A 15,698-nucleotide genomic window follows, 5' to 3' on the forward strand; every position below is an offset into this window, starting at 1 on the left:
AAAACTGCATAAACTCCCATTTTGTCATGTAAATGAGAGCGCTGAGGCACAGTGGTTTTGCTGGAGTACAATGCATTCAGTGAGCAGTATGAAATCTGCCTGCCATTATAAATTCAGCAGACTGGGAGGAATTGCAGACTTTAACACACAAAAGCAGGGCCCCAGAGCCATTAAGATAGAGGTGCGATGGGAGAGCTCTGATCACTTCGCACCAGAACCCCCCCCATGCTATGTACTCTCACACATGAAAAAACAGCCCCTCGTGAACTAACCAGCTCTTTTAGGAAGGGTTGTGTGTGTATGGGGTGCAACAGGAGTCAAGGTAAAAATCCACTTGGGGTTATTAGTGCTGAAAGACGCTTTGTTTATATATTTAGTGGAACAGCTGGCAAACACAACCAATTGACCAACAGCTGCCTGATGGGTGAGAACCCGGAATGTTTAGGAGGGCATGAAATTAACATGTCAATTTAAATCCTCTCCAAATGCTCTATTCAAAAAAAAAAAAAAAAAGACGGGCCACTGGAATTGGACAGACACACAAAAAGAAGTTTCTTTACACAGCAGAGTTTGTATAATAATCTCCCCTCACACACCTCACGCACACACCCTGTTCTTAAAAAATAAAGTTAGGAATCTGAGAAAATTATAAATGGGTTTTGAGGAAAAACCGGTTGCTTTACAAAAGCCTTGAGGGGACACATTTGGCTGTCACCAAGTGGTGTGTTAATAAACAGAGAAAGGCCATTAATCACCACTACCCCACGCTCACTTTAAACACCCTGAAAGATCTTCCACCCTGAATCAGTTCAATGAAACCTCTCATAAAAAGCCAGAGAGCAAGTGGCAACACCAGATGAAGGACGATATATTCAGGCGGGGGGAGTTAACAGCCTGCACAGAACGAGATGGTCTTCTATTAACTTTGAGGGGACGAGGGCTGTATTTCTCTTTTGCACAGAGCCAAGCAAAATTACAAGAAAATATGGACGTCTATTCCCAGGACATTGCTACTAATTCAATACAATTCTTCCTCCTGCATTACCCAAACTAAGATCTCGGAACCTGCTGGACAATGCGTTCCATTAAAACATTTGCTGGGTGAGGAGGATTTGCTCAGACCTCCTTGTCAGTTTAGCAGCTCACTCACAAAAAAAGTCACAGCAGAAACACAGCTTCATCCACAGTCCCCTCACGTTCATTCTCAAGCCTATGATCAAAATTTAACTCTGGGAGAGAATCACCAGCACCTATTTTCTTGAGTGTCTTGTTTTCCCTAATGCAGCAAATAGACTTAAAATAGCAAAATTTAATACCTGCTACTACTAAATAGCTAATTACAACTATGCAGTTTCATTTGCTGTAAAAGGCTGCACACCAGATGCAAAGAGGTTTCTGTGCTCTTAGGTTCACTTGAAGAGATTTTAATTTAAAAAGGTGGAAGATAAATTTCCCTACTGTTTCAGGATTAAGGATTTTCTCTTTCCAAACTAAATAAAAGCCTGTTGCCACCACTCCTGTCTGGTCTACCCTGGTGAGTGCACATTCATAGATGCCAAGGCCAGAAGGAACCATTGTGATCATCTAGTCAGACCTCCTGTATAAAACAGGCCAAGGAACTCCCTCGCAATACTTAGAGAAGATCTTTTAAAAAAAGATCCAATCTTGATCTGAAAATTATCGATGATGGAGAATCCACCACAACCCTTGGTAAACTGTTCCAATAATTACTCATTATTAAAAATGTGTGCCTTATTTCCAGTTTAAAACTAATTAATAGTGGTTATACACTTCCCACCTCCAAGCTAACATTTTTAAATGCACAGAGGAAGACATTATTTGATACAGGGGACAGAAGAAAAATATATGCAGAGGTAGATTTATTAAAAACACTTTCCTTTACCTAATCTCTGCAAATTTGCACTCACTAACATTAATTCTCTATCACACAAGTTACTTTAACAGCAATTAGGTTAATATAGGCTGTAGTGGCTTTTTGGTTCAACACTAAACTGAGCATAATTAGAATATGACCACATGGCAGGCAGAGAGCTCAGACTGAAAACACTGATTCAAAGCATTAAATCTGTCAGCATGCTCCAGGGCCAGCCTTCTGGGGGAAAAACTGAATTGTCCAGCCACCCAAGTATTGCTTCTGGCCCGGGTCTTGGTAGCTGTGTCCAAGAAACGTGAAGAAATAGGCACTAATCTGTTTTACTATGGTATTTACTTCTGAAAGCAATTTAGCTCTTTGTAGACACTGCACAGAGAGCCTTAAACTGTAAAGCACATTGTTACGCAGTGTCAGGATCTCAGCTTTTAACTGGGAAATCAGAAGTGTCTAAATTGGAACTGCCAAATTAAAAACATCACCCACCCTTTGTCTGCACAGACCTGCATCTTGTCTGCACCAGCGTGGTTGCAAACTTCTGCGAGACACCCTAGACTCTTGCCAAGCTCTGTTCACAACTGGGAAACTCCTTGAGAGTCACTGGGTTTTGCAAATTAGCAATTTAGTGAGTGAAACGGAAAGCAAATGTACCATAAGATGTACTAGGCTCATTTAATTTGAGTTTAGGTTTAAAATTTCGAAGACTACTAGAAAACATAATGCAATGTATTTTGCACAAATCCCTCTTAGTAATATGAGACCTCAGTACAGCACCTGCTAATAAAAACCAAGCTGGGGAGATACCACCAATTTTTTGGGGTGGATTTTAAGGAGGTTCTAATGAACCTAAACCTGCTGAATGATTTTATGACACCTGCCGAGTTAACTTAAAAAGAGATAATGGTTTTGGGACATGACAGGTGAGTACAAGAAGCTGCAACTCCAGCCCTGTTCCCTTGTGCTCCCCATCTGTTTGTTACATCCATCTGTCATCTCTGGTCTAAAGTTGGAAACCCTTTTGGACAGAGGTCATCTTTGTGTTATGTTTGTACAGCTCCCAGCACTTGGCTGTTAAGTGCCATCACACTACCAATAAAATAATAATGATTATAGGCTCCAAGCAAAGTAACAATTCCATTATTTGCAATTGTGCAGAGGATTAATGTCTGGAATGAGTCTGGGAAAATGTCTCACTTTTCGCCTCCATTACTTTGCTTCCACCCCTCAAAGCACAGCACCCGCCTTATAATTCTGGGAAGGGTCATTGAGATAAAATAGTCCCTCAAATACCTGGTCCACCTCCAGCCTCCTGTACAGCAGTGGAAGCAGACCCTGGTCTCTTGGCTCCAGAGTTTGTGCACAGCAGTCAAGTTTTTAAGATGTTTTAAAAGCACACTCTCCAGACAGCCACACACTTAACCCAATCCCAGACTATGATGCCTCACGTCACATAGCCAGAAGCCACATTTCCTGCTAGCAACTAGGAAAAAGCTTTGCTGTGCTCCTTGAAATATGGAGAACCGTGAAGCACGGGAGTTTTCGGGAGCAGGGAAGGTGGGAAAGTTAGAGCCGTGACATTTATAAAACAGAAGCCCCACCACAGTGACAGGCTTTGCAGATTTCCAAGGCTGGCTCTGTTAACATCTGCTGAGGTGGAAACTGAATTCATTAAAGTCACTTTCACTTGTGAATTAGTCTAGGATCTGATTCCCGTACTCCACAGATAGTAGCGTACTGCAGAATACAGGCTGATTACACTGTAACAAATAGAAAATATAGGAATTACCAGACTGAATCAGACCCGGAGTCCACCTGGTCCAGTATCCTGTCTGACTGTGACCCAGTACCAGCTGCTTCAGCGAGAAGTACAGGAAACCCTGCAGTAGGCAGTACGGGACTATATATGGAAATATGTATTTGCTCACTGTATGGAAAAGGCCAGCAGTGTTTTGGAACGCTGGCTGCTTGCAAGATTCTCACAATATCTTCAGTGTGGGTTGCTAATCCAGTCTTTTCAGTCATGGATCAGGAGTGTCAGATCTCTGCCTTCTCAGTGTCTAGAAGAGGCAAGAGATGCCCTTGTTCCAGCTGCATTTTACACATATAGTCATCTAGAACTTCTACACAGAAGCCACTAAGCTGCAGACACACGGAACTGCAAACATTCGGACACTTGATTACTGTGTTCAAAGACACAGGACAAGGCAAAGAGACACTATTTCCTCCTTTTTAAGGATTCTACTGTAGTAGCATACAAAGCTACTCCCTATCAATGGAGCAGGCCCAAAGACTGGGATCTAAATGCCAGTTTCCGCCATGCTAAAATGATTAAAGTGTATGCACACAGCAGTGATTTACCAAAAAATCACCCTACAAACCAAACAAGAGCATCCTTGCAGGATAATTTCAGTATGCTTATTTTCCTGATTTCTTTTAACATCTGCCATTTTAATCATTAGTCTCACATTTGCTTTCGTAGGTGTTGTAGCTACACAACAGAAAGCATTTAGAGATAAATCACATGTTATGTCTTGAGGCAAGGTGCTTCTCCCGCCTTTGTTGCATGAAATAATCCTGTCCAAGAAACACAGTAAATACCCAGACATGAATTCGTGTTTCCTGAAGATAAAAAAATCCTTTAGAATGAAACAGCTGCCAGTTTTTGTGGAGGTTAACACACAAAGACAACGGTTAATCTTAACGGTATTTAGGAAGTTTGTAAGGGATATAGAAGGTGCCAACTACAGGAGAGTGGGCTTAGTAGTTAAAACCACCATGCATGTGTGTTTAGTTTCCTTTTTCCCCAAAACTTCCTTTCTTAACTGCATGTAATTTAAAAGCAGAAAGGGCTGAGTTCTTCTCTGCTGTCTTTCCACTCATTCTTATGTTCCACATATCTATATTAAGTTTTTCCATACACTGTACTATCGAATCAAAGATCAGGATTATGGTACTATTTGATGCAAGGTTTATCTGGCTGCTTAGGCTATAGCTAAAGAGGGAGAGTGGGGTGAAAGGGAGCTGAACTGAGAAGGGCGTGTACAGAATTTTTTTCTATTGATACATGTTACATTGAAATTGTTTATTTTGTGCATGCACCTAGAAGTTCGATGTACTTTATTACAAATATACAAATAATTTTCAGTACAGATATTTTCCCCCATCTCCTTTGCTGTGGTGTTTGCTCAAACGTTCATGATGAGCCTAACTGGATTAATGGAAAGCAAAACAGTTCTTCTCCGTGTCATTACACAAGATTTTCAGGGACAGACAAGGTGGCCTTTGCATACAGAACCCAGTTATGGATTTCAGAGCCATTCTATGAGCGAAGAGTAGCAGATTTTACAAGCAGAAACAACGGGAGGTAGTCAAGAGAGCCTCTTGGCGGATCTGTTAGATTTATGGGTTAGACACGACCACACTCACACTAGACACTGAGGACGTGTCCCCCACACTGGGCCTGGAGAAAAGTGGACCTTTTCCATCTCTGGCGTCTCAGCTGCTGGGGGTGGCACAGTCAGTGATGCTCAGCCATAGCTGCTCTATGAGCAGTGTCCAGAGCCTAGATCAGTGGCGCACGCCCCACAGTGCACTGTTCTAGCCCACAGCTTCTGGACTGGGTGAAAACTGTAGCAAGTTCATGCACATTGGGTGTGACCCTGGCTAGGTGCTGAGTGGACTTAATCCCTACTGGCTTCTCGAGTGGGTGAGGTCACTAAGAACTACATTGACTCTCAGACACCCTTTTTGCTTCAATAGCAGCAGCAGTAACGCCATCTGCAAATCAAGTTTTTCACAAGTGTGTGGTGGAAAGGAAAAATAAAGGCCACCACCCTAGAGCAGCAGCCTGCTATAATTTATGCAGAGTTCCCACAGCTTCCTGCAATAACTGATGAGTAACTGACCAGAACGAATAAGGTGCTGCATTCCCATGATCCAGCCATTCACGGCAGGGTCTTTAAATGTGGAGTCTAGTCCACCAACACACTTCCCCCACTCAAAGGACTTGAACCCAATACAGTAGAGTGCAAGGCATGCAAAGATGAACAATATAATGCAATTCTAATCTGATGCATACTTTTCCATCTTAGGATCTCAAAGCTACTTTAGCTTTACTGTGTAAGGGAAGAGGGCATCATTATCCTTATTTTATCGATAAGAAATCAGAGGCACAGAGAGATTAAGTGTTCACACAAGGTCACACAGCACAACACTGGTAAAATCAGGAACAGAACCCAGGAGTCCTGGTTCCCAGCTTCCTATTTTAACCACGAGGTCACACTAGTCAGAATGCTAATAAGCCAGTGTTAAGTATTAGCTTCTAGTTATCAATGTACAGATGAGCTATTTCCCCATGACACTGAAAACACCCACGTTATAACTGAGGCTTCAATGCGTTCAAGTTAAATTAATTTACTTCAGAATTAAGCCAATCCCGTTTTAACTGGCGCCAAACTCATCAATTTAGTTTCAAGAGCCTAACAGAAGCCGATGATCTAGCATCGCGACTGATTTCTTCTCTCCACCCACCACCCTTTATTTTAGGCAGTAATATTCTGTAGGAAATTAAAGTCACGCATTTGAGATCAAATAAAAACATCCATGGAACCCACATGAAGAAGAATTAAATGATCTACTGCTACGAAAGCGGCAGTTTAAATGACTTTTGGAGGGGTTTTGCAGGGGAGGGGCAAACCAAGGAAAGGACAGTCTCAGAAGCCTTGTTAGCCGCTCACATTGCTTCTCCCCAGCACACCCAGTTAAACACCGTTGAGGGCACTAGAATGAATCTCTTTAGCAACAGTCGCTGCCTCCCCTCTCCAGCTGTCAGGCGTGCAAAGGAAGCCCAGACTTCACGCATGCCCCAAGCACAGAGACAGAAACCACTTCATTCTGTCACAAGAAAACGGCCGCCACTGGCCCTTGTGTCCAAACAAGAGCGCGCCAGCACTCCTGCTCCAAGGCCGAGCACCGTCTGCTGCCTTTCGCCCTAAGACTCTCCTGCAGGCATTAGGTGGGGGAGGAGGATGGGTAGAAATGGGGGATTCTTCCTCCCCTCCCTATCCTGGAAAGATAAGCCATTTTCTGGGGTCTGAGATATAAAAGGAGTCTTTGGCAGTCCAGGACCTTAGCAGCAGGATTCATCTATACACACCATGCTCTGCAGGGACATGCACCTGCTGCTCAACTCAACAGCCCCTTATCCTGCCCCTTGCAGCTGCCTCAGTCCCCCAGGCTCCCTCCCCCTAGTCAGCCTCTTGCAGGAGCTTGCTGCTTCCCACCACCATCCTGATGGGGCTTGCGGCTCCTTTACCCAACAGTCCCCTTCCTCTGCAACCAGCCCCTTGCACAACCCTGGTTCAGTTGCCAATCCACCCCGAAAAGCTCTCTCTGCTCCATGCAGCACCTACCCCATCTTCTTCGCTAGGGGGCAGCCCAAGAAATCTCCCCTTTTCCATACTTCCCCTCCCTGAAGCTGTTGGATTCACTCATTTCTTTAAAGGGTCTTCTTTCCACAACCCCCATCCCGCAGCCCCCTCAACAACCCATTACACCCCCTCCTATGCAACACTCAGCCCCCCCAAGGCCCCTCCCTTACAACACTTCCCATTTCCCCATCCTTCCTTGACACCCCCTAGTAGCAGCCCTGTCCTCCCCCTTCCCACCACTGAGCCCCCATTTTACAATACACAGCACTGAACAAACACCAACGCAGAGCCTTCCGGGCCCCAACTTCACAGGACCCCCCACTCCCAGATCATACAGCCCTCAACTCAAGAGCCCCCCTACACCTCCAGTGCACCAGCAGCCCCTCTCTCCCAGTGCCTCTCCACTGCACAGCCTTCCTGGACCCCACATAGCAGACCCCAACCCTACAAATGCTAGCCCCCATCCCTCTTGAATCCCACCCATTGCACATGCCCCTCGATAATTTACAGCCTCCCCTCCCCATTGCACAGCCCTCCCAGGCCCCACATTGCAGACCTCCTGCCCCTACACTGCATCAACCACTTCTCCATCCCTTTGCACGGCCTCTCCCTCAGGTGCAGCCCCTAACTACACATTGCACCAACCCCCCATCTCTTTTCACACTCTCACTGTACAGCCCCCTCTCCCATAAAACAAAGTCTCCCCATCCTCCATGCACACCTCCCCCCACTTCCTTCTCTCCACTGCAGCCCCATAACCCCATATTGCACAAACTCCCCTTCTCCTTTTGTAACCCCACTGCACTGTCTTCCTTGGCAGCTCACCACATACCCCCTTCCCCATATTGCACCAATTTCCCTCTCCCCTTTTGTGCAGCCTCTCCCCCACTGCAGCCCCTTATCCCCACACTGCACTCCCCCACTACACAACCCCCATGCCTCTTCCCCACCGCATCACATCCCCAATTCCTCCCCCATCGCAGCTCCCACACATTGCACCAGCTCCCCTGCCCCTGCCCAGCCCCCCCTGCCTCTTTGCACCCCCCCCACCCCACGGCACCCCCCCCGCTCGAGCCCCCCTGCCCCACGGCACCCCCCCGCCCGAGCCCCCCTGCTCCACGGCACAGCCCCCCTGCCCCACTGCACCCCCCCCGCACTGACCCCCTGCACTGCCCCACTGCACCCCCCTGCACAGCCCCCCTGCCTCTTTGAACCCCCCTACCCCACGGCACCCCCCCGCCCGAGCCCCCCTGCTCCACGGCACCTGCCCCTCGGCACAGCCCCACTGCACCCCCCCCACACAGCCCCACTGCCCCACGGCACCCCCCCCCGGCTCGAGCCCCCCTGCCCCACAGCACAGCCCCCCTGCACAGCCCCCCTGCCTCTTTGCACCCCCCCGCCCGAGCCCCCCTGCTCCACGGCACCTGCTCCTCCGCACCCCCCCTGCCCACCCCGCTCCCGGCTCCGGTACCTGCTCCCGAGGGTCCTGCTTCCATCCCATCCACGCGGGCACGGCTCCGAGCTGGGCGGACGGGGGGCGAGCGCGGCTCCCTCCGCCTCCCGCTGCTGCTGCGGCCGCCGCAGCCTCTGGGCAGCCTCCTCCTCCTCCCCGCCTGGGCCCCAGTGCGCAGGCGCCACCGCCCGGCCAACCAGCGCCGGCGCGAGCCACTCGGCCCGGCCCCAGCGCCCACAAAGGCGGCGGAGCGGGGGCAGCGCCCCCTAGCGGGGCGGGGCGGGGCGGGGCGGCAGCTCCCTGCGGGCCCACAGCGCGTCTGCACAGCGCCGCCATCTTGGATCCACAGCGAGGCTGGGCGGGTTCCCTTGCGGCTGCTCTAGGAGTGTCCTGTCTGAGCGAGGGGAGGGAGCGCCGGGTGTGCAATGGGAGGGTGTGCCGGGTGTGCAATGGGAGGGCTGGGGAGGGAGCGCAGGGTGTGCGATGGGGGGCTAGGGGAGGGAGTGCCGGGTGTGCAATAGGGAGGGCGTGCCAGGTGTGCAATGGGAGGGTGTGCTGGGTGTGCAATGGGAGGGCTGGGGAGGGAGCGCAGGGTGTGCGATGGGGGGCTAGGGGAGGGAGTGCCGGGTGTGCAATAGGGAGGGCGTGCCAGGTGTGCAATGGGAGGGTGTGCCGGGTGTGCAATGGGAGGGCTGGGGAGGGAGCGCAGGGTGTGCGATGGGGGGCTAGGGGAGGGAGTGCCGGGTGTGCAATAGGGAGGGCGTGCCAGGTGTGCAATGGGAGGGTGTGCTGGGTGTGCAATGGGAGGGCTGGGGAAGGAGTGCCAGGTGTGCAATGGGAGGGTGTGCTGGGTGTGCAATGGGAGGGCTGGGGAAGGAGTGCCAGGTGTGCAATGGGAGGGTGTGCCGGGTGTGCAATGGGAGGGCTGGGGAGGGAGCGCAGGGTGTGCAATGGGGGCAGTAGGGGAGGGAGTGCCGGGTGTGCAATGGGGGCAGTAGGGGAGGGAGCGCCGGGTGCGCAATGGGAGGGCTGGGGAGGGAGCGCCGGGTGTGCGATGGGGGGCTAGGGGAGGGCGTGCCAGGTGTGCAATGGGAGGGTGTGCTGGGTGTGCAATGGGAGGGCTGGGGAAGGAGTGCCAGGTGTGCAATGGGAGGGCTGGGGAGGGAGTGTCAGGTGTGCAATGGGAGGGAGTGCCGGGTGTGCAATGGGAGGGCTGGGGAAGGAGTGCCAGGTGTGCAATGGGAGGGAGTGCCGGGTGTGCAATGGGAGGGCTGGGGAGGGAGTGCCGGGTGTGCAATGGGAGGGCTGGGGAGGGAGTGCGGGGTGTGCAATGGGGGGCTAGGGGAGGGAGCGCCGGGTGTGCAATGGGGGGCTAGGGGAGGGAGTGCTGGGTGTGCAATAGGGAGGGCGTGCCAGGTGTGCAATGGGAGGGTGTGCTGGGTGTGCAATGGGAGGGCTGGGGAAGGAGTGCCAGGTGTGCAATGGGAGGGTGTGCCGGGTGTGCAATGGGAGGGCTGGGGAGGGAGTGCGGGGTGTGCAATGGGAGGGAGTGCCGGGTGTGCAATGGGAGGGCTGGGGAGGGTGTGCCGGGTGTGCAATGGGAGGGCTGGGGAGGGAGTGCGGGGTGTGCAATGGGGGGCTAGGGGAGGGAGCGCCAGGTGTGCAATGGGAGGGCTGGGGAGGGAGCGCAGGGTGTGCAATGGGAGGGCTGGGGAGGGAGTGCGGGGTGTGCAATGGGGGGCTAGGGGAGGGAGCGCCAGGTGTGCAATGGTGGCTGGGGAGGGAGTGCTGGGTGTGCAGGGCTGACATAGTGCCAACTCCACTCATGCAGTTTACACACAGACCGGCAGTCAAGAATATATCCAATGCCACAACAGGAATGAAGCTGAACAATTCCTTTGAAGTATAAAAATGCCTTTTTCCAAATTGAATCTGACAATTAAAATTTGGCCCATAACTTATATTTGGGTAAAAAAAAGTTCTTAAAAACCCGAAGATCAATAGAGATGTTTCCACAATTCTGTTTTAATGCCAGTAAAATAGTTGTTTGAAATAAATAAGCATTCTCCTGCAGTGTCACAAACCTTAGCATGGCTCCAGGCTGAGGATGAAATTGACTTCATGGTTCAAGCAGGGAGAAAAGCAGAAAGTTAAACAAAGAGCATAAACCCTGACAAGGAAATGGGGCTTCTAAAATCCTTCCACATTTAATAATCTAGTGTGGTTAGTAATTTGAGCACTGATCCTCATGTACGTGCTGAACTTCGATACTCCCATGCATAACTTAAGCATGTCTATGTGTTCGCAGGATCAGAGCCATAGCTAAAGAAATTTTACATTATAAGATTTTTAAGTTATCAGTATCCGTTTAACACTCCGCTATTGCCAAATACAAATTCCACATACACCAATTGCCACTTAGCTTGAGAGTGAGGAAGAGAAACAGCCCAACTCTCCTCCTTCCTCACCCTGTCCCTGCAAGTCCTGCCTATCTGAAAACCAGCACTTACGGAGTCTCCAAGCAGCACCAGTGATGCTACTATCACACTCTAATGATCATCTTTGCTCTAGTGGGAAGGCCAAGTAGAATGTAACACAGAATCAAAAATGGAACTAAGGTAGATGTAGTACAGGGAAATTTTGACTCTAGGAGGATGTGAAAGAACTTTACAATAACTTTGGGTAATATATTGCCCAAGATGGCACAAGGGGTTGTACTAAACAGGATGTTCAATAAGCACTTTCCTCAGTCTCACTCTACCTTTCATTAAAGCATCATCAAATAAAAAGGAAATGCCTTCATAACTAAGATGTCCTTCAGGGTTGTCGGCTGAGTAGGGCTGGAGCAGTTTGGGGTTCCTAGCAGGTTCATGGCGAGACACATTTGGCAGGGTATTTTTTGGAGTTATTTTTCTCTGCTAGGCTAATGAGAGAACAGTAGGGGACAATTTTATTTAATAGCAGCTTTTATTGTTTTAAGTTTGCTCCTTTGTGAACCTTGTTGGCAAATGGGAATGATAGGTGGGTTTGTTTGACATCAGGGGCGTTCGTTAGTGCTGTGTTAGAAGCACCCCCTTGTGGTTATGTGTAATGTGTAAGGATCGCTACGAAGCCATGGAAGGGAAATGGGATCTGAGAATGTAGGGGTCAGTGAAAGGGTTCAGTTTACCTGCACAGTAGAGCTCCCACCTTTACCCTGTTCCTAGAGCTCAGGGCATAACCTTCTGCTGGTTTGTAGGGTCTTTTACTAGTGAAAGAGCCTTACACATATATCCTTAACCTCAAATAAATTTGTTAGTCTCTAAGGTGCCACAAGTACTCCTTTTCTTTTTATCCTTAACCTCTGTTAACAATCACTAAAACAGAATGCACACGCTAAGCATACAATGCTCACCACTCCCAGTAAGGCAGACAAACTTTTCCTGGTGGCGAGTTAGGATCAGGTCATCCAGGGACTCCAGCTTCTGCACGATATAGTTGGCAGGGTGTTGAGATCTGGCAGCTCTGATCTTGGGCTGTGTCCTGGAGTTGGTTCCAATTAACTTCCTTTTGGACCCGTTTATATAGTGAAACATGAGTCCTGCTTAGCTATACCTTAACCAATTATTTAACTAAAATATTATAAAGTAATTCTTTGACCAATCCTAACATATTGCGAAACAATTCTTTACCCACTCATACCCCACCACCTTAGTTGATTTAAATCTTGCAAAATTAGTTATGCAGACAGAAACCAAAGAACCAGACAGAAACCATACAGGTAAACAATAGAGAAGTAAGGACCCTAAAGGCCAGAAGCTGGGAATGGGCAACAGGGAGTGGCTCACTTGATGATCACCTGTTCTGTTCATTCCCTCTGGGGCAACTGGCACTGGCTGTTGTCGGAAGACAGGATACTCAGCTAGATGGACCTTTGGTCTGACCCAGTTTGGCCGTTCTTATGTAAGGAAAAACTATAAAGAAGTAGAGATTTCACAACCACAACTGTTGATAAGTGATTCCTTGCCAGACAGAAAGCTGTCCAACAAAGTTTTCTTTAAACATCTTTAGATCTGTTATCTGGTGGTGGTGGTGGTGGGTACTATTGGGATAAGAGTGCCTTCTTTATAGCGTGCTATTTCATTGTTTGAATGTAGTTTAGATGGAATGTGAGGGTGTGACTTTCCGCTTCTTGGCTCCTGGCTGCTGCTGTCCTAATGTGGCTGCAGAAGAAGCCTCAGACCTTACATTCACCATCAGCATAGCAGGGGTTTACAACAGTAACTCCTGATAGCATTGATGGGAGCTCCCCATATCCACGGAAGAAGGTCACGGTGCCCTTGGATTTCTGAGGCAGACCTGGATGCTGAATGCTCCTTGGCCCCTGGAGGTTGAATGTGGCAGAGAGCAAACTGAAGCCTGAAGCATTTAGTTATTCGATAACAGCCATGTCTAAATGATCTGCCTTGGGGGTCAGGTGTATTTTTCAGTTGCCTCACGTGCAGGCATTTCCTGCTCTCTCTGCTCTCTTGGGTGATATTAGCAAGTGCACATAGAGCAGTTATTTACAAACTCTGGGCCAGGTCCATCCCTGCTGTCATTATTGACTTAGTCACTCTGAGGGGAGTGTGACCCTCTGGGTTGATGTTGGTGACACTGATTTTTTTTTCTTTTCTTTTTTGGAACTAGTTGTTTTCCCCATTGTCCTGCTGCAAGGGCTTGTAGAGGGCAGAAATAATGAGCAACACTTTGACTACAAAGTGTGAACTTTACAAAATCATCTCACAAGGATGATCTGTGTGAACACTTCAGGAATGGCTCCCTTTCACTAGAAGACAGCCTACATTCTCGAGCCCTCATCTTGCAATCTGATGCATGCAGCTGGACCACCATGCCTATCCCCTCAATACCAGAGGATCAGATTGGCTGACCAGGACCTTAACATTATTACTGGTACAGAACCTTTATATTGCTGTAGTCAATGCATAGTGGCGTCAGCCAGATCAGGGCCTGTTGTGCTAGACTCCTCTCTGAACGCATGACAGATTAACCCAGGTGACTAAAAAAGTAACCGTCACGTCCCAGTTTTCGTTCACAGTCAGTTCTCAGATGATCATTTTAATGAGCAGAAGCTAACTGAATAGAAAATGCCATTGCAAATCTGGGGAGTTAGAGCTAGGGACTGGGCAGCAGGACTCCTGGGTTCGATTCTTGGCTCAACTACTGACTTACTGTGAAATACACCTTTGTGCCTCCGTTTCACCCCCTGGAATCTACACCCGAATACTTTGCTACAAGCATTACCAGGGCAGAGGATGGTGAGGTTTAATTATTTGTAAAGCATGCTGAGATCCCCATATGGGAGAGGCAAATTCTTATCATCAGTGAGGCACAAACTTCAGTAACTCATGTAGTTCTGAAACAGAACATCTTATTCTCATGGAGTTACGTCAGCAGCATTGGTGTCGGGCTTAGCATTAGTATTTTTTAAATAACAAAAAGCCTGCCTGACATTTCTGAGGACATGCACACAAAAACACCAGTGTCTTCAAGCAGGGGGTTAACAATGACCACAGAATTCAAATGACCCACTTTCATTTATGCTTCAAACTTGGAAGCCCAGGGCTCCTCATAGAGCAAAGGAGATTGACTGTGGCATCTTTCTAACCCCATTTATTGTTGACATTCCCATAAGAGGCTGTACCAGAAGCTTTGGCAACATATTTAATTGAACCACACAGTGTAATTTACATTGATTAGCATGTACAATATTATGGGGATGCCATTTGGTAATATAAACAGTGCTATGTGTATCAGACAGGTGGCCCACTCTGCTAAATCCTAGAACTAGTGTTCAATCCCCCTGCAGGAGAGGATTCTAGAGTTGGCAGATCCACTTTTCCTGACCTGCACAATTAGCTCCTTGTTGAGCAGCAGCACCTCCTGGACTAGTTATTCAGACCCCACCAACACAGCAGTGGAGGAGCTGTAGTCTAAATAAGACTAGGATACCAGCCATGATGAGGGTTAATACTGACCAGCTCAAGTCATTTTTGTTTGGCTGTTGCATTACCAATAGTGGTCAAACGTTCAGCTGATGTTTCATTCATTTTGGATTGTCCACAAAGTACTGTAAATCTGGGGCATGAGCACTAGTGTTAAGTGGTAAAACAAAAGGGCAAGAAACAATGGAAATAGGCATTGCCCCCAGGAACGGATAAATCTGAAAGGATTTAATCATCCCCAGCAAGCAGACTTAACATGGACGTTGTCAGAGGTTCATTTCCTCTGAAGGATAATCGTGCCAGACAGAGCTGCCTTAGCCGAGGGCAGCAGTGACACCAGCATCATTGGCAGGAAGGTTTCAGTTGACTAGACATGGTGTTAAGTCAAGCTTGTGTCACTGTAGTTCTCTGGTACCCTTTCTGCTTCCTATTTCTGTCAGTCGTACCCAAGCAGATACAGTGAACACAGAAAGGGGCCTGCTAGAATTCTCTGCACATTTGTGATGCTTGCATCTCACAAACCTGCTGCTGCTCATATGACAAGAGCTGGGCTGGGCTGTAAATTCTAACTTCAAGATGGACCAAAAATCCATTGTGGAACAGAGCTAGCAACAGGGACATAGGCCCAGAACCTCAAAGATAATTAGATGCCAGAAACACAGGGAGTTCAGTACCTAAATACCTTTGAAGATCTAGGCGTGAGCTTCCTTGGATGCACTGTTTACTCTCACTGCATTTCCAGGCATTACAACGACCAGTTTCGTAACATGATGATACTTAGGCTGTAGCGTAGCCATAGCTTAACTCAACATAAGTTATGTTGCTCAGGGGGTGTGAAGTAGCCACCTCCTGAATGACATAATTTATGCTGATTTAAGCACCAGCGTGTACAGCGTTACATCGGCAGGAGAGCCTCTCCTGCTGACAGAGTCCACCGCTCA

At 48.4% G+C, this 15,698-nt stretch overlaps 1 protein-coding gene across 1 annotated transcript in view; it reads right to left on the reverse strand.

Moving 5' to 3' along the window:
* Window positions 1-8,929, reverse strand: part of LOC141974724 (protein argonaute-1) — a 42,552-nt gene extending 33,623 nt beyond the window's left edge. The window contains exon 1 of the mRNA XM_074934689.1: window positions 8,792-8,929. Within this exon, the coding sequence (XP_074790790.1) occupies window positions 8,792-8,816 (25 nt within the window). The 5' untranslated portion in view covers window positions 8,817-8,929. The remainder of the gene's footprint in view (window positions 1-8,791) is intronic.
* Between the last annotated feature and the right edge of the window lie 6,769 nt (window positions 8,930-15,698).

This window comes from Natator depressus, chromosome 19, assembly GCF_965152275.1.
Source record: "Natator depressus isolate rNatDep1 chromosome 19, rNatDep2.hap1, whole genome shotgun sequence".
Taxonomy (NCBI): domain Eukaryota; kingdom Metazoa; phylum Chordata; order Testudines; family Cheloniidae; genus Natator; species Natator depressus.